Source organism: Bufo bufo, chromosome 7 (genome assembly GCF_905171765.1).
Source record: "Bufo bufo chromosome 7, aBufBuf1.1, whole genome shotgun sequence".
NCBI lineage: Eukaryota > Metazoa > Chordata > Amphibia > Anura > Bufonidae > Bufo > Bufo bufo.
Window position 1 is genome coordinate 1,691,352 of NC_053395.1, and position 17,863 is coordinate 1,709,214.

A 17,863-nucleotide genomic window follows, 5' to 3' on the forward strand; every position below is an offset into this window, starting at 1 on the left:
CCCCCCAGTCCCATTACCTCCCCCCAGGTCTCTATCTGCACTATCTTCCCCTCCTATAATGTAATTACCCCCCCAGTCCCATTACCTCCCCCCCGGTCTCTATCTGTACTATCTTCCCCTCCTATAATGTAATTACCCCCCCAGTCCCACTACCCCCCCCCCCCCCCCCCCCCGTCTCTATCTGCACTATCTCCCCCTCCTATAATGTAATTACCCCCCCAGTCCCACTACCTGCCCCGGTCTCTATCTGCACTATCTCCCCCTCCTATAATGTAATTACCCCCCCAGTCTCCCTACCTCCCCCCGGTCTCTATCTGCACTATCCTCCCCTCCTATAATGTAATTACCCCCCCCCCCCAGTCCCATTACCTCCCCCCCCGGTCTCTATCTGCACTATCCTCCCCTCCTATAATATAATTACCCCCCCAGTCCCATTACCTGCCCCCAGTCTCTATCTGCACTATCTTCTCCTCCTATAATGTAATTACCCCCCCAGTCCCATTACCTCCCCCCCGGTCTCTATCTGCACTATCTTCTCCTCCTATAATGTAATTACCCCCCCAGTCCCACTACCTGCCCCCGGTCTCTATCTGCACTATCTTCCCCTCCTATAATGTAATTACCCCCCCAGTCCCATTACCCCCCCCCCCCAGGTCTCTATCTGCACTATCTTCTCCTCCTATAATGTAATTACCCCCCCAGTCCCACTACCTCCCCCCCGGTCTCTATCTGCACTATCTTCTCCTCCTATAATGTAATTACCCCCCCAGTCCCACTACCTGCCCCCGGTCTCTATCTGCACTATCTTCCCCTCCTATAATGTAATTACCCCCCCAGTCCCATTACCTCCCCCCCCCAGGTCTCTATCTGCACTATCTTCCCCTCCTATAATGTAATTACCCCCCCAGTCCCATTACCTCCCCCCCGGTCTCTATCTGCACTATCCTCCCCTCCTATAGTGTAATTACCCCCCCAGTCCCACTACCTGCCCCCGGTCTCTATCTGCACTATCTTCCCCTCCTATAATGTAATTACCCCCCCAGTCCCACTACCTCCCCCCCGGTCTCTATCTGCACTATCCTCCCCTCCTATAATGTAATTACCCCCCCAGTCCCATTACCTCCCCCCCCAGGTCTCTATATGCACTATCTCCCCCTCCTATAATGTAATTACCCCCCCCAGTCCCATTACCTCCCCCCCCCAGGTCTCTATCTGCACTATCTTCCCCTCCTATAGTGTAATTACCCCCCCAGTCCCATTACCTCCCCCCCGGTCTCTATCTGCACTATCCTCCCCTCCTATAGTGTAATTACCCCCCCAGTCCCACTACCTGCCCCCGGTCTCTATCTGCACTATCTTCCCCTCCTATAATGTAATTACCCCCCAGTCCCATTACCTCCCCCCCGGTCTCTATCTGCACTATCCTCCCCTCCTATAATGTAATTACCCCCCCAGTCCCATTACCTCCCCCCCCAGGTCTCTATATGCACTATCTCCCCCTCCTATAATGTAATTACCCCCCCCAGTCCCATTACCTCCCCCCCCAGTCTCTATCTGCACTATCTTCCCCTCCTATAGTGTAATTACCCCCCCAGTCCCACTACCTGCCCCCTGTCTCTATCTGCACTATCCTCCCCTCCTATAATATAATTACCCCCCCAGTCCCACTACCTCCCCCCAGTCTCTATCTGCACTATCTTCCCCTCCTATAATGTAATTACCCTCCCCCCCAGTCCCTAGTTTACACACTCCTCCATCCTTCTAGCCATCTTTCTCCCCAGCACAGCTGCCCCTTCCCCATTGAGGTGCAGCCCGTCCCTACGATAGAGCCTGTAGCCGATAGAGAAGTCGCCCAGTTCTCCAGGAACCCAACCCCCTCCATCATACACCAGTTCTGGAGCCACTTGTTCCCCTCCCTAATCTCCCGCTGCCTTTCTTGTGTGGCTCGTGGTACCTGCAGTATTTTGGAAAACACTACCTCTGAGGTCCCTGCCCTGAGCTTGTGACCTAAATCCCTGAAATCATGTTTAAGGACTCTCCACCTTCCTCTAACTTTGTCATTGGTTCCGATACGGACCATGACCACTGGATCTTCTCCAGCCCCTCCAGTAATCTGTCACCCCGATCCGCCATGTGTCCAACTCGAGCACCAGGAAGACAGCACACTGTTCGGCGATCACGGTCTTTGTGACAGATCGCCCTATCTGTGTCCCTAATAATGGAGTCTCCCACTACCAGCACCCGTCTGGCCTGCTCTCCTGGTCCCCTGCTTACCGGAGCTGACATCCCCCTGACTGGCAGAGGAAGGGTCCGGCTGCAGCAGTGCCGTCCCTGGACTGACATCCCCCTGACTGGCAGAGGAAGGGTCCGGCTGCAGCAGTGCCGTCCCTGGACTGACAACCCCCTGACTGGCAGAGGAAGGGTCCGGCTGCAGCAGTGCCGTCCCTGGACTGACAACCCCCTGACTGGCAGAGGAAGGGTCCGGCTGCAGCAGTGCTGTCCCTGGACTGACAACCCCCTGACTGGCAGAGGAAGGGTCCGGCTGCAGCAGTGCTGTCTCTGGACTGACAACCCCCTGACTGGCAGAGGAAGGGTCCGGCTGCAGCAGTGCTGTCCCTGGACTGACAACCCCCTGACTGGCAGAGGAAGGGTCCGGCTGCAGCAGTGCTGTCCCTGGACTGACAACCCCCTGACTGGCAGAGGAAGGGTCCGGCTGCAGCAGTGCTGTCCCTGGACTGACAACCCCCTGACTGGCAGAGGAAGGGTCCGGCTGCAGCAGTGCCGTCCCTGGACTGACAACCCCCTGACTGGCAGAGGAAGGGTCCGGCTGCAGCAGTGCTGTCCCTGGACTGACAACCCCCTGACTGGCAGAGGAAGGGTCCGGCTGCAGCAGTGCCGTCCCTGGACTTACAACCCCCTGACTGGCAGAGGAAGGGTCCGGCTGCAGCAGTGCTGTCCCTGGACTGACATCCCCCTGACTGGCAGAGGAAGGGTCCGGCTGCAGCAGTGCTGTCCCTGGACTGACAACCTCCTGACTGGCAGAGGAAGGGTCCGGCTGCAGCAGTGCTGTCCCTGGACAGACAACCCCCTGACTGGCAGAGGAAGGGTCCGGCTGCAGCAGTGCTGTCCCTGGACAGACAACCCCCTGACTGGCAGAGGAAGGGTCCGGCTGCAGCAGTGCTGTCCCTGGACTGACAACCCCCTGACTGGCAGAGGAAGGGTCCGGCTGCAGCAGTGCTGTCCCTGGACTGACAACCCCCTGACTGGCAGAGGAAGGGTCCGGCTGCAGCAGTGCTGTCCCTGGACTGACAACCCCCTGACTGGCAGAGGAAGGGTCCGGCTGCAGCAGTGCCGTCCCTGGACTTACAACCCCCTGACTGGCAGAGGAAGGGTCCGGCTGCAGCAGTGCTGTCCCTGGACTGACATCCCCCTGACTGGCAGAGGAAGGGTCCGGCTGCAGCAGTGCTGTCCCTGGACTGACAACCTCCTGACTGGCAGAGGAAGGGTCCGGCTGCAGCAGTGCTGTCCCTGGACAGACAACCCCCTGACTGGCAGAGGAAGGGTCCGGCTGCAGCAGTGCTGTCCCTGGACTGACAACCCCCTGACTGGCAGAGGAAGGGTCCGGCTGCAGCAGTGCTGTCCCTGGACTGACAACCCCCTGACTGGCAGAGGAAGGGTCCGGCTGCAGCAGTGCTGTCCCTGGACTGACAACCCCCTGACTGGCAGAGGAAGGGTCCAGCTGCAGCAGTGCCGTCCCTGGACTGACATCCCCCTGACTGGCAGAGGAAGGGTCCGGCTGCAGCAGTGCTGTCCCTGGACTGACAACCCCCTGACTGGCAGAGGAAGGGTCCGGCTGCAGCAGTGCCGTCCCTGGACTGACATCCCCCTGACTGGCAGAGGAAGGGTCCGGCTGCAGCAGAGCTGTCCCTGGACTGACAACCCCCTGACTGGCAGAGGAAGGGTCCGGCTGCAGCAGTGCTGTCCCTGGACTGACAACCCCCTGACTGGCAGAGGAAGGGTCCGGCTGCAGCAGTGCTGTCCCTGGACTGACAACCCCCTGACTGGCAGAGGAAGGGTCCGGCTGCAGCAGTGCTGTCCCTGGACTGACAACCCCCTGACTGGCAAAAGAAAGGTTCCGGCTGCAGCAGTGCTGTCCCTGGACTGACAACCCCCTGACTGGCAGAGGAAGGGTCCGGCTGCAGCAGTGCTGTCCCTGGACTGACAACCCCCTGACTGGCAGAGGAAGGGTCCGGCTGCAGCAGTGCTGTCCCTGGACTGACATCCCCCTGACTGGCAGAGGAAGGGTCCGGCTGCAGCAGTGCTGTCCCTGGACTGACATCCCCCTGACTGGCAGAGGAAGGGTCCGGCTGCAGCAGTGCTGTCCCTGGACTGACAACCCCCTGACTGGCAGCGGAAGGGTCCGGCTGCAGCAGTGCCGTCCCTGGACTGACATCCCCCTGACTGGCAGAGGAAGGGTCCGGCTGCAGCAGTGCTGTCCCTGGACTGACAACCCCCTGACTGGCAGAGGAAGGGTCCGGCTGCAGCAGTGCTGTCCCTGGACTGACATCCCCCTGACTGGCAGAGGAAGGGTCCGGCTGCAGCAGTGCTGTCCCTGGACTGACAACCTCCTGACTGGCAGAGGAAGGGTCCGGCTGCAGCAGTGCTGTCCCTGGACTGACAACCCCCTGACTGGCAGAGGAAGGGTCCGGCTGCAGCAGTGCTGTCCCTGGACTGACATCCCCCTGACTGGCAGAGGAAGGGTCCGGCTGCAGCAGTGCTGTCCCTGGACTGACAACCCCCTGACTGGCAGAGGAAGGGTCCGGCTGCAGCAGTGCTGTCCCTGGACTGACAACCCCCTGACTGGCAGAGGAAGGGTCCGGCTGCAGCAGTGCCGTCCCTGGACTGACATCCCCCTGACTGGCAGAGGAAGGGTCCGGCTGCAGCAGTGCTGTCCCTGGACTGACAACCCCCTGACTGGCAGAGGAAGGGTCCGGCTGCAGCAGTGCTGTCCCTGGACTGACATCCCCCTGACTGGCAGAGGAAGGGTCCGGCTGCAGCAGTGCTGTCCCTGGACTGACAACCTCCTGACTGGCAGAGGAAGGGTCCGGCTGCAGCAGTGCTGTCCCTGGACTGACAACCCCCTGACTGGCAGAGGAAGGGTCCGGCTGCAGCAGTGCTGTCCCTGGACTGACAACCCCCTGACTGGCAGAGGAAGGGTCCGGCTGCAGCAGTGCTGTCCCTGGACTGACAACCCCCTGACTGGCAGAGGAAGGGTCCGGCTGCAGCAGTGCTGTCCCTGGACTGACAACCCCCTGACTGGCAGAGGAAGGGTCCGGCTGCAGCAGTGCTGTCCCTGGACTGACAACCCCCTGACTGGCAGAGGAAGGGTCCGGCTGCAGCAGTGCTGTCCCTGGACTGACAACCCCCTGACTGGCAAAAGAAAGGTTCCGGCTGCAGCAGTGCTGTCCCTGGACTGACAACCCCCTGACTGGCAGAGGAAGGGTCCGGCTGCAGCAGTGCTGTCCCTGGACTGACAACCCCCTGACTGGCAGAGGAAGGGTCCGGCTGCAGCAGTGCTGTCCCTGGACTGACAACCCCCTGACTGGCAGAGGAAGGGTCCGGCTGCAGCAGTGCTGTCCCTGGACTGACAACCCCCTGACTGGCAGAGGAAGGGTCCGGCTGCAGCAGTGCTGTCCCTGGACTGACAACCCCCTGACTGGCAGAGGAAGGGTCCGGCTGCAGCAGTGCCGTCCCTGGACTGACATCCCCCTGACTGGCAGAGGAAGGGTCCGGCTGCAGCAGTGCTGTCCCTGGACTGACAACCCCCTGACTGGCAGAGGAAGGGTCCGGCTGCAGCAGTGCCGTCCCTGGACTGACATCCCCCTGACTGGCAGAGGAAGGGTCCGGCTGCAGCAGTGCTGTCCCTGGACTGACAACCCCCTGACTGGCAGAGGAAGGGTCCGGCTGCAGCAGTGCTGTCCCTGGACTGACAACCCCCTGACTGGCAGAGGAAGGGTCCGGCTGCAGCAGTGCTGTCCCTGGACTGACAACCCCCTGACTGGCAAAAGAAAGGTTCCGGCTGCAGCAGTGCTGTCCCTGGACTGACAACCCCCTGACTGGCAGAGGAAGGGTCCGGCTGCAGCAGTGCTGTCCCTGGACTGACAACCCCCTGACTGGCAGAGGAAGGGTCCGGCTGCAGCAGTGCTGTCCCTGGACTGACATCCCCCTGACTGGCAGAGGAAGGGTCCGGCTGCAGCAGTGCTGTCCCTGGACTGACATCCCCCTGACTGGCAGAGGAAGGGTCCGGCTGCAGCAGTGCTGTCCCTGGACTGACAACCCCCTGACTGGCAGAGGAATGGTCCGGCTGCAGCAGTGCCGTCCCTGGACTGACATCCCCCTGACTGGCAGAGGAAGGGTCCGGCTGCAGCAGTGCTGTCCCTGGACTGACAACCCCCTGACTGGCAGAGGAAGGGTCCGGCTGCAGCAGTGCTGTCCCTGGACTGACATCCCCCTGACTGGCAGAGGAAGGGTCCGGCTGCAGCAGTGCTGTCCCTGGACTGACAACCCCCTCATCTGCCAACCTTGTGTCAGATCCGGGCTAGCCTCCCTGCACTCCTCCCTCTACCCCGCTTTCTGTTACCTGGCTAGCTCCCTCACTGTCCTCAGCCTCCTCTCTGTCCCCCTCCCCCACATCTACCCCATAGAGCGCTTGCTCAGTGAGAAGCAAACTCTTTTCCAAATTGTCAAGGCTTCTCAGTGTTGACCCTCGCCCGGTTAGATACTCGATGTGCGATTCCAGACGGGCAATTTGCTCACATTTTGAACAAAAATATGAAAATGGCTGCTCCAGGACTGCAGACATCAGACAAGACTAGCACTGGACGGCGCTGTCAATAACGGACACAGACTAAAGGGGGTTACACAAGAAAGAGGAAAATACAATACAGTGATAAGAATGTAACTTACTGCAGTCCCTCCTAAAGTCCCTGAATCTGAAGTCATCTACAGTCACGCACTTAATACAAACACGCGAACGCTCACATACTCGCGTTGTTTGCCGGCTTGTATAAATGCAGCTCTCAAACCGGACGGATTTTTTTCCCTCTGGATTCAACTTAATGATTCTTGTGGACCACCACACAGAATCGCCCACACTTAGGTCCGGACCATTCGTACGTTTCCTGTCAGCCATATGTTTATACTTGTTGCCCATATTCCTCAAGTTATTTTGAATTTTCTCCGATGACAAAAAACGTTTCTCCTCAGGAATACCAGAAGTATCTGAACCAGAAAATGTGCCAAACTGCAGGTTAAACCCATATCCCCCAAAAAACGGCGACTTATCAGTGGACAAAAATGAAGACCATTCCTCCTGGTTCTCAGAGACAAAACATCTTAAGTTAGTCTACAGGCTCTGATTAGGGCGCTCCGTCTGTCCGTTCGTCTGAGGATGAAAAGCCGAAGAAAAGGACTGTTGTACACCCAGACGAGTACAGAACGCCTTCCAGAGCCCCACGATCTGAGACCACGTCAGAGGGAATGCCATGGAGTTTCACAATGTTGTCAGCAAACACTTGAGCAAGTGTTTTAGCATTATGTAGGCCCGGCAATGCTACAAAGTGCGCCATTTTACTAAAACAATCAACTACCACCAGAATAACTGTCTTTCCTGAAGAATTAGGTAGATCAGTGATAAAATCCATGGATAAATAAATCCATGGTCTGGACGGGATGGGCAACGGAAGTAGGGATCCGGAAGGCCGAGTATGGGTCACCTTAGCTTGTGCACAAGTGCCACAGGCTGACACATAGTCCTCAACACACTTACGCAACCGCAGCCACCAGAATCTACAAGAGATGAGGTTGGCAGTGGATCTGCTCCCAGGGTGTCCCTAGGGTGTCATCTGCTCCTGACGCAATTCAGATGGGACAAACAATTTCCCAGAGGGGCAAGAATCTGGTGCATCTCCCTGAGCCTCTAACACCTTCACCTCTAGGTCAGGGTATAGAGCGGATATCACCACCCCCTCCGACAGTATCAGACTCAGATTTTCAAAATTACCACCTCCAGGAAAACTACGTGACAAGGCATCTGCCTTGACGTTCTTAACCTCAGGACGATAAGTGACAATGAAATTGAATCTGGTGAAAAACAAAGACCATCAGTCGTTTAGCCGATTCCAGGTAAGCCGGATTTCTGTGATCTGTGAACACCGTGATCGGATGAATCGCCCCTTCCAACCAATCACGCCATTCCTCAGAAGCCAACTTAATGACCAGTAACTCTCTGTTGCCCACATCAAAATTTCTCTCTGCGGCAGAGAGTTTTTTAGATAAAAATGCACATGGGCGCCATTTACCAGGTGACGGTCCCTGCGATAAGACTGCTCCTACCCCCACCTCGGACGCGTCCACTTCCACAATGAAAGGTTGTGATACATCCGGCTGCACCAATATAGGGGCAGAAGCTAAACACTCCTTAACAGCAGAAAAGACTCACAACGCCGAATCAGACCACACTGAGACATCCGTCCCTTTCTTAGTCATGTCAGTTAAGGGTTTCACCACTGTCGAATAGTTCTTAATACATTTTCGGTAATAGTTGGTGAACCCCAAAAACCGCATAAGAGCCTATAGATTTTCGGGTCGATCCCAGTCCAATACAGCATGGACATTCTCTGGATATATTCGAAAACCCGAGGATGACAGCAGGTAGCCCAAGATCTGCACCTCGTGTACAGCAAAAACACACTTCAATTTTGCGTACAATTTATTATCTCTCAGGATCTGTAACACCTGTCTCACATGATCCTGATGTGTCTCCACGTCTGAAGAATAAAATAGTATGTCATCCAAATACACAACAACAAACCTCCCCACCAGGTGAAGAAAAATGTCAATTACAAAATGCTGGAAAACCGCAGGAGCATTGGTCAACCCGAAAGGCATGACCACGTTCTCAAAGTGACCCTCTGGGGTATTGAAAGCCATCTTCCATTCATCCCCTTTCTTCATCCTAACGGTGTGTGGTGGTGATACAAGCTGTCTGACGAGGTGTGTGATGGTGATACAAGCTGTCTGACGAGGTTTGTGGTGGTGATACAAGCTGTCTGACGAGGTGTGTGGTGGTGATACAGACTCTGACGAGGTGTGTGGTGGTGATACAGGCTCTGACGAGGTGTGTGATGGTGATACAAGCTGTCTGACGAGGTGTGTGGTGGTGATACAGACTCTGACGAGGTGTGTGGTGGTGATACAGGCTCTGACGAGGTGTGTGGTGGTGATACAGGCTCTGACGAGGTGTGTGATGGTGATACAGGCTCTGACGAGGTGTGTGGTGGTGATACAGGCTCTGACGATGTGTGTGGTGGTGATACAGGCTCTGACGAGGTGTGTGATGGTGATACAGGCTCTGACGAGGTGTGTGATGGTGATACAAGCTGTCTGACGAGGTGTGTGGTGGTGATACAGACTCTGACGAGGTGTGTGGTAGTGATACAGGCTCTGACGAGGTGTGTGATGGTGATACAGGCTCTGACGAGGTGTGTGGTGGTGATACAGGCTCTGACGATGTGTGTGGTGGTGATACAGGCTCTGACGAGGTGTGTGGTGGTGATACAAGCTGTCTGACGAGGTTTGTGGTGGTGATACAAGCTCTGACGAGGTGTGTGATAGTGATACAGGCTCTGACGAGGTGTGTGGTGGTGATACAGGCTCTGACGATGTGTGTGGTGGTGATACAGGCTCTGACGAGGTGTGTGGTGGTGATACAGGCTCTGACGATGTGTGTGGTGGTGATACAGGCTCTGACGAGGTGTGTGGTGGTGATACAGGCTCTGACGAGGTGTGTGGTGGTGATACAAGCTCTGACGAGGTGTGTGATGGTGATACAGGCTCTGACGAGGTGTGTGGTGGTGATACAGGCTCTGACGAGGTGTGTGGTGGTGATACAGGCTCTGACGAGGTGTGTGATGGTGATACAGGCTCTGACGAGGTGTGTGGTGGTGATACAGGCTCTGACGATGTGTGTGGTGGTGATACAGGCTCTGACGAGGTGTGTGGTGGTGATACAAGCTGTCTGACGAGGTTTGTGGTGGTGATACAAGCTCTGACGAGGTGTGTGATAGTGATACAGGCTCTGACGAGGTGTGTGGTGGTGATACAGGCTCTGACGATGTGTGTGGTGGTGATACAGGCTCTGACGAGGTGTGTGGTGGTGATACAGGCTCTGACGATGTGTGTGGTGGTGATACAGGCTCTGACGAGGTGTGTGGTGGTGATACAGGCTCTGACGAGGTGTGTGGTGGTGATACAAGCTCTGACGAGGTGTGTGATGGTGATACAGGCTCTGACGAGGTGTGTGGTGGTGATACAGGCTCTGACGAGGTGTGTGGTGGTGATACAGGCTCTGACGAGGTGTGTGGTGGTGATACAAGCTCTGACGAGGTGTGTGATGGTGATACAGGCTCTGACGAGGTGTGTGATGGTGATACAGGCTCTGACGAGGTGTGTGGTGGTGATACAAGCTGTCTGACGAGGTGTGTGATGGTGATACAGGCTCTGACGAGGTGTGTGGTAATGATACAAGCTATCTGACGATGTGTGTGGTGGTGATACAGGCTCTTACGAGGTGTGTGATGGTGATACAGGCTCTGACGAGGTGTGTGGTGGTGATACAGGCTCTGACGAGGTGTGTGGTGGTGATACAAGCTCTGACGAGGTGTGTGATGGTGATACAGGCTCTGACGAGGTGTGTGATGGTGATACAGGCTCTGACGAGGTGTGTGGTGGTGATACAAGCTGTCTGACGAGGTGTGTGATGGTGATACAGGCTCTGACGAGGTGTGTGGTAATGATACAAGCTATCTGACGATGTGTGTGGTGGTGATACAGGCTCTGACGAGGTGTGTGGTGGTGATACAGGCTCTGACGAGGTGTGTGGTGGTGATACAGGCTCTGATGAGGTGTGTGGTGGTGATACAGGCTCTGATGAGGTATGTGGTGGTGATACAAGCTGTCTGACGATGTGTGTGGTGGTGATACAGGCTCTGACGAGGTGTGTGGTGGTGATACAGGCTCTGACGAGGTGTGTGGTGGTGATACAGGCTCTGACGAGGTGTGTGGTGGTGATACAAGCTGTCTGACGATGTGTGTGGTGGTGATACAGGCTCTGACGAGGTGTGTGGTGGTGATACAGGCTCTGACGAGGTGTGTGGTGGTGATACAGGCTCTGACGAGGTGTGTGGTGGTGATACAGGCTCTGACGAGGTGTGTGGTGGTGATACAGGCTCTGACGAGGTGTGTGGTGGTGATACAAGCTGTCTGACGATGTGTGTGGTGGTGATACAGGCTCTGACGAGGTGTGTGGTTGTGATACAGGCTCTGACGAGGTGTGTGGTGGTGATACAGGCTCTGATGAGGTGTGTGGTGGTGATACAGGCTCTGACGAGGTGTGTGGTGGTGATACAGGCTCTGACGAGGTGTGTGGTGGTGATACAGGCTCTGACGAGGTGTGTGGTGGTGATACAGGCTCTGATGAGGTGTGTGGTGGTGATACAGGCTCTGATGAGGTGTGTGGTGGTGATACAGGCTCTGACGAGGTGTGTGATGGTGATACAAGCTGTCTGACGAGGTGTGTGATGGTGATACAAGCTGTCTGACAAGGTGTGTGGTGGTGATACAGGCTCTGACGAGGTGTGTGATGGTGATACAAGCTGTCTGACAAGGTGTGTGGTGGTGATACAGGCTCTGACGAGGTGTGTGGTGGTGATACAGGCTCTGACGAGGTGTGTGGGGGTGATACAGGCTCTGACGAGGTGTGTGGTGGTGATACAGGCTCTGATGAGGTGTGTGGTGGTGATACAGGCTCTGACGAGGTGTGTGTTGCTGATACAGGCTCTGACGAGGTGTGAGGTGGTGATACAGACTCTGACGAGGTGTGTGATGGTGATACAGGCTCTGACGAGGTGTGTGTTGCTGATACAGGCTCTGACGAGGTGTGTGATGGTGATACAGGCCCTGACGAGGTGTGTGGTGGTGATACAGGCTCTGATGAGGTGTGTGATGGTGATACAGGCTCTGACGAGGTGTGTGTTGCTGATACAGGCTCTGACGAGGTGTGTGGTGGTGATACAGGCTCTGACGAGGTGTGTGATGGTGATACAGGCTCTGATGAGGTGTGTGGTGGTGATACAGGCTCTGATGAGGTGTGTGGTGGTGATACAGGCTCTGACGAGGTGTGTGGTGGTGATACAGGCTCTGACGAGGTGTGTGTTGCTGATACAGGCTCTGACGAGGTGTGTGGTGGTGATGGTGATACAGGCTCTGACGAGGTGTGTGTTGCTGATACAGGCTCTGACGAGGTGTGTGGTGGTGATACAGGCTCTGACGAGGTGTGTGTGGTGGTGATACAGGCTCTGACGAGGTGTGTGATGGTGATACAGGCTCTGACGAGGTGTGTGGTGGTGATACAGGCTCTGACGAGGTGTGTGGTGGTGATACAGGCTCTGACGAGGTGTGTGATGGTGATACAGGCTCTGACGAGGTGTGTGGTGGTGATACAGGCTCTGACGAGGTGTGTGTTGCTGATACAGGCTCTGACGAGGTGTGTGGTGGTGATACAGGCTCTGACGAGGTGTGTGGTGGTGATACAGGCTCTGACGAGGTGTGTGGTGGTGATACAGGCTCTGACGAGGTGTGTGGTGGTGATACAGGCTCTGACGAGGTGTGTGATGGTGATACAGGCTCTGATGAGGTGTGTGGTGGTGATACAGGCTCTGACGAGGTGTGTGTTGCTGATACAGGCTCTGACGAGGTGTGTGGTGGTGATACAGGCTCTGACGAGGTGTGTGGTGGTGATACAGGCTCTGACGAGGTGTGTGATGGTGATACAGGCTCTGACGAGGTGTGTGGTGGTGATACAGGCTCTGACGAGGTGTGTGGTGGTGATACAGGCTCTGACGAGGTGTGTGGTGGTGATACAGGCTCTGACGAGGTGTGTGGTGGTGATACAGGCTCTGACGAGGTGTGTGTTGCTGATACAGGCTCTGACGAGGTGTGTGGTGGTGATACAGGCTCTGACGAGGTGTGTGGTGGTGATACAGGCTCTGACGAGGTGTGTGTTGCTGATACAGGCTCTGACGAGGTGTGTGGTGGTGATACAGGCTCTGACGAGGTGTGTGGTGGTGATACAGGCTCTGACGAGGTGTGTGTTGCTGATACAGGATCTGACGAGGTGTGTGGTGGTGATACAGGCTCTGACGAGGTGTGTGTTGCTGATACAGGCTCTGACGAGGTGTGTGGTGGTGATACAGGCTCTGACGAGGTGTGTGGTGGTGATACAGGCTCTGACGAGGTGTGTGGTGGTGATACAGGCTCTGACGAGGTGTGTGGTGGTGATACAGGCTCTGACGAGGTGTGTGGTGGTGATACAGGCTCTGACGAGGTGTGTGGTGGTGATACAGGCTCTGACGAGGTGTGTGTTGCTGATACAGGCTCTGACGAGGTGTGTGTTGCTGATACAGGCTCTGACGAGGTGTGTGGTGGTGATACAGGCTCTGACGAGGTGTGTGGTGGTGATACAGGCTCTGACGAGGTGTGTGGTGGTGATACAGGCTCTGACGAGGTGTGTGGTGGTGATACAGGCTCTGACGAGGTGTGTGGTGGTGATACAGGCTCTGACGAGGTGTGTGGTGGTGATACAGGCTCTGACGAGGTTTGTCTGCTCTGATACGGTATGTGGTGTGTGTTGTCACGGTGGCCTTTGCCATGTGTTGCCGCTGTACCTTGCATTTAGCACATCAAGGGTGATGGAGACGCCTCTTCTCTTGCAGAGATACCTCAATCCCTGTGGAAATTGCTCGACAGCGAGAACTGAAGTGGTTAGAAATGTTCAGTAATTGGGATAAGTGGCTGACAAGGCGTTTTCAGAAGGTGAGATGATGGGAGGAATAAGTACTGGTGATACATGCTCCGTGTTCTTACACTTTTGGTCCTCGTTGCGGTCTCACTTTGGGGCTGTTGCCGTCTTATTGTTGCCTCGTATGTCTCACTGTAGATCTCTGTCTGCAGGTGAAGCTGAGATGTAGGAAGGGGATCCCATCTTCACTGAGGGCCAAGGCCTGGCAGTTGCTCTCGAACAGTCATGATCTTCTGATGAAAAACCCTGGGAAATTCGAGGTGAGCAGACTACTTGATGATTTTTAGGTAGAGAAGCTGTGGACGATATTTATGACTTAAAAGGGTTTCCCATCTCAGACAATGGGGGCATATTGCTAGGATATGCCCCCATTGCCTGATAGGTGCGGGTCCCACCGCTGGGACACCCACCTGCAATGAGAACGGAGTGGGTAAATGAACGGAGGGTGCACTGCGCATGCGCAGCCGCCCTCCATTCATTTCTATGGGGCAGCCAAAAATAGCCGAGCGCTGGCTCGGCTATTGCTGTCTGCCCCATAGAAATGAATAAGAGCATGGGCCGCACATGCACGGTGCGCTTCCATTCACTTCTATGGGGAAATCCGGGTTCCTCCAGCCACAGCGCTCCCCACTTCGTTCTCGTTGTAGGTGCGGGTCCTATTGGTGGGACCCGCACCTATCAGACAATGGGGGCATATCCTAGCAATATTCCCCCATTGTCTGAGATGGGAATACCCCTTTAATCTTTCCTGTCATTTGTTTTAGGAAATGGAGCGACAGCAAGGAGACCCCAAGTGGCTGGATGTAATTGAGAAAGATCTCCACCGGCAGTTTCCTTTTCATGAGATGTTTGCTGCACGAGGAGGGCACGGGTAAGATTGTTGCAGGACGTAAGGTGTATGCAGCAGCCGGAAGACATCTATGCAACCTCTTGTAACCTCCATTTATGAGTAGGAAAGTCTACGTGTAGGACGTACAGCTCTAGGTTTGACATTTGAAGTACAGTACTGGACATAGAGCTGTAGGTGTGTGACACTGGGAGAACAGTCCTTGTGTAGGATGTAGACCTGTAGATGTGTGACACTGGGAGAACAGTCCTTGTGTAGGATGTAGACCTGTAGATGTGTGACACTGGGAGAACAGTCCTTGTGTAGGACGTAGAGCTGTAGGTGTGTGACACTAGGAGAACAGTCCTTGTGTAGGAGGTAGACCTGTAGGTGTGTGACACTGGGAGAACAGTCCTTGTGTAGGATGTAGACCTGTAGATGTGTGACACTAGGAGAACAGTCCTTGTGTAGGACGTAGAGCTGTAGATGTGTGACACTAGGAGAACAGTCCTTGTGTAGGACGTAGAGCTGTAGGTGTGTGACACTGGGAGAACAGTCCTTGTGTAGGACGTAGAGCTGTAGGTGTGTGACACTAGGAGAACAGTCCTTGTGTAGGATGTAGAGCTGTAGGTGTGTGACACTGGGAGAACAGTCCTTGTATAGGATGTAGAGCTGTAGGTGTGTGACACTGGGAGAACAGTCCTTGTGTAGGACGTAGAGCTGTAGGTGTGTGACACTGGGAGAACAGTCCTTGTGTAGGACGTAGAGCTGTAGATGTGTGACACTGGGAGAACAGTCCTTGTGTAGGATGTAGAGCTGTAGGTGTGTGACACTAGGAGAACAGTCCTTGTGTAGGATGTAGAGCTGTAGATGTGTGACACTGGGAGAACAGTCCTTGTGTAGGATGTAGAGATGTAGATGTGTGACACTGGGAGAACAGTCCTTGTGTAGGATGTAGAGATGTAGGTGTGTGACACTGGGAGAACAGTCCTTGTGTAGGACGTAGAGCTGTAGGTGTGTGACACTGGGAGAACAGTCCTTGTGTAGGACGTAGAGCTGTAGGTGTGTGACACTAGGAGAACAGTCCTTGTGTATGATGTAGACCTGTAGATGTGTGACACTGGGAGAACAGTCCTTGTGTAGGATGAAGACCTGTAGGTGTGTGACACTGGGAGAACAGTCCTTGTGTAGGACGTAGAGCTGTAGGTGTGTGACACTGGGAGAACAGTCCTTGTGTAGGATGTAGAGATGTAGATGTGTGACACTGGGAGAACAGTCCTTGTGTAGGACGTAGAGCTGTAGGTGTGTGACACTAGGAGAACAGTCCTTGTGTAGGACGTAGAGCTGTAGGTGTGTGACACTAGGAGAACAGTCCTTGTGTAGGATGTAGACCTGTAGGTGTGTGACACTGGGAGAACAGTCCTTGTGTAGGACGTAGAGCTGTAGGTGTGTGACACTGGGAGAACAGTCCTTGTGTAGGACGTAGAGATGTAGATGTGTGACACTGGGAGAACAGTCCTTGTATAGGATGTAGACCTGTAGGTGTGTGACACTGGGAGAACAGTCCTTGTGTAGGACGTAGAGCTGTAGGTGTGTGACCCTGGGAGAACAGTCCTTGTGTAGGATGTAGAGATGTAGATGTGTGACACTAGGAGAACAGTCCTTGTGTAGGATGTAGACCTGTAGGTGTGTGACCCTGGGAGAACAGTCCTTGTGTAGGATGTAGACCTGTAGGTGTGTGACCCTGGGAGAACAGTCCTTGTGTAGGATGTAGAGATGTAGATGTGTGACACTGGGAGAACAGTCCTTGTGTAGGACGTAGAGCTGTAGGTGTGTGACACTGGGAGAACAGTCCTTGTGTAGGACGTAGAGCTGTAGGTGTGTGACACTAGGAGAACAGTCCTTGTGTAGGACGTAGAGCTGTAGGTGTGTGACACTAGGAGAACAGTCCTTGTGTAGGACGTAGAGCTGTATGTGGTTGACACTAGGAGAACAGTCCTTGTGTAGGAAGTAGAGCTGTAGATGTGTGACACTGGGAGAACAGTCCTTGTGTAGGACGTAGAGCTGTAGGTGTGTGACACTAGGAGAACAGTCCTTGTGTAGGACGTAAAGTTGTATGTGGTTGACACTAGGAGAACAGTCCTTGTGTAGGACATAGAGCTGTAGGTGTGTGACACTGGGAGAACAGTCCTTGTGTAGGACGTAGAGCTGTAGGTGTGTGACCCTGGGAAGACAGTCCTTCTGTAGGATGTAGAGCTGTAGGTGTGTGACACTGGGAGAACAGTCCTTGTGTAGGATGTAGAGCTGTAGATGTGTGACACTAGGAGAACAGTCCTTGTGTAGGATGTAGACCTGTAGGTGTGTGACACTAGGAGAACAGTCCTTGTGTAGGACGTAGAGCTGTAGGTGTGTGACACTGGGAGAACAGCCCTTGTGTAGGACGTAGAGATGTAGATGTGTGACACTAGGAGAACAGTCCTTGTGTAGGATGTAGACCTGTAGATGTGTGACACTGGGAGAACACTCCTTGTGTAGGACGTAGAGCTGTAGGTGTGTGACACTAGGAGAACAGTCCTTGTGTAGGATGAAGACCTGTAGGATGAAGACCTGTAGGTGTGTGACACTGGGAGAACAGTCCTTGTGTAGGACGTAGAGCTGTAGATGTGTGACACTGGGAGAACAGTCCTTGTGTAGGATGTAGAGATGTAGATGTGTGACACTGGGAGAACAGTCCTTGTGTAGGACGTAGAGCTGTAGGTGTGTGACACTAGGAGAACAGTCCTTGTGTAGGATGTAGACCTGTAGATGTGACACTGGGAGAACAGTCCTTGTGTAGGATGAAGACCTGTAGGATGAAGACCTGTAGGTGTGTGACACTGGGAGAACAGTCCTTGTGTAGGACGTAGAGCTGTAGATGTGTGACACTGGGAGAACAGTCCTTGTGTAGGATGTAGAGATGTAGATGTGTGACACTGGGAGAACAGTCCTTGTGTAGGACGTAGAGCTGTAGGTGTGTGACACTAGGAGAACAGTCCTTGTGTAGGACGTAGAGCTGTAGGTGTGTGACACTAGGAGAACAGTCCTTGTGTAGGATGTAGACCTGTAGGTGTGTGACACTG

The 17,863-nt window shown here is 54.7% G+C and overlaps 1 protein-coding gene across 1 annotated transcript in view; it reads left to right on the forward strand.

Moving 5' to 3' along the window:
- The window catches only part of LOC121008516 (TBC1 domain family member 10B-like), a 959,042-nt gene that overhangs the window by 934,248 nt on the left and 6,931 nt on the right, over positions 1 to 17,863 (forward strand). The window contains exons 4-6 of the mRNA XM_040441122.1: positions 13,833 to 13,932; positions 14,071 to 14,178; positions 14,683 to 14,789. Coding sequence (XP_040297056.1) covers positions 13,833 to 13,932; positions 14,071 to 14,178; positions 14,683 to 14,789 — 315 coding nt within the window. The remainder of the gene's footprint in view (positions 1 to 13,832; positions 13,933 to 14,070; positions 14,179 to 14,682; positions 14,790 to 17,863) is intronic.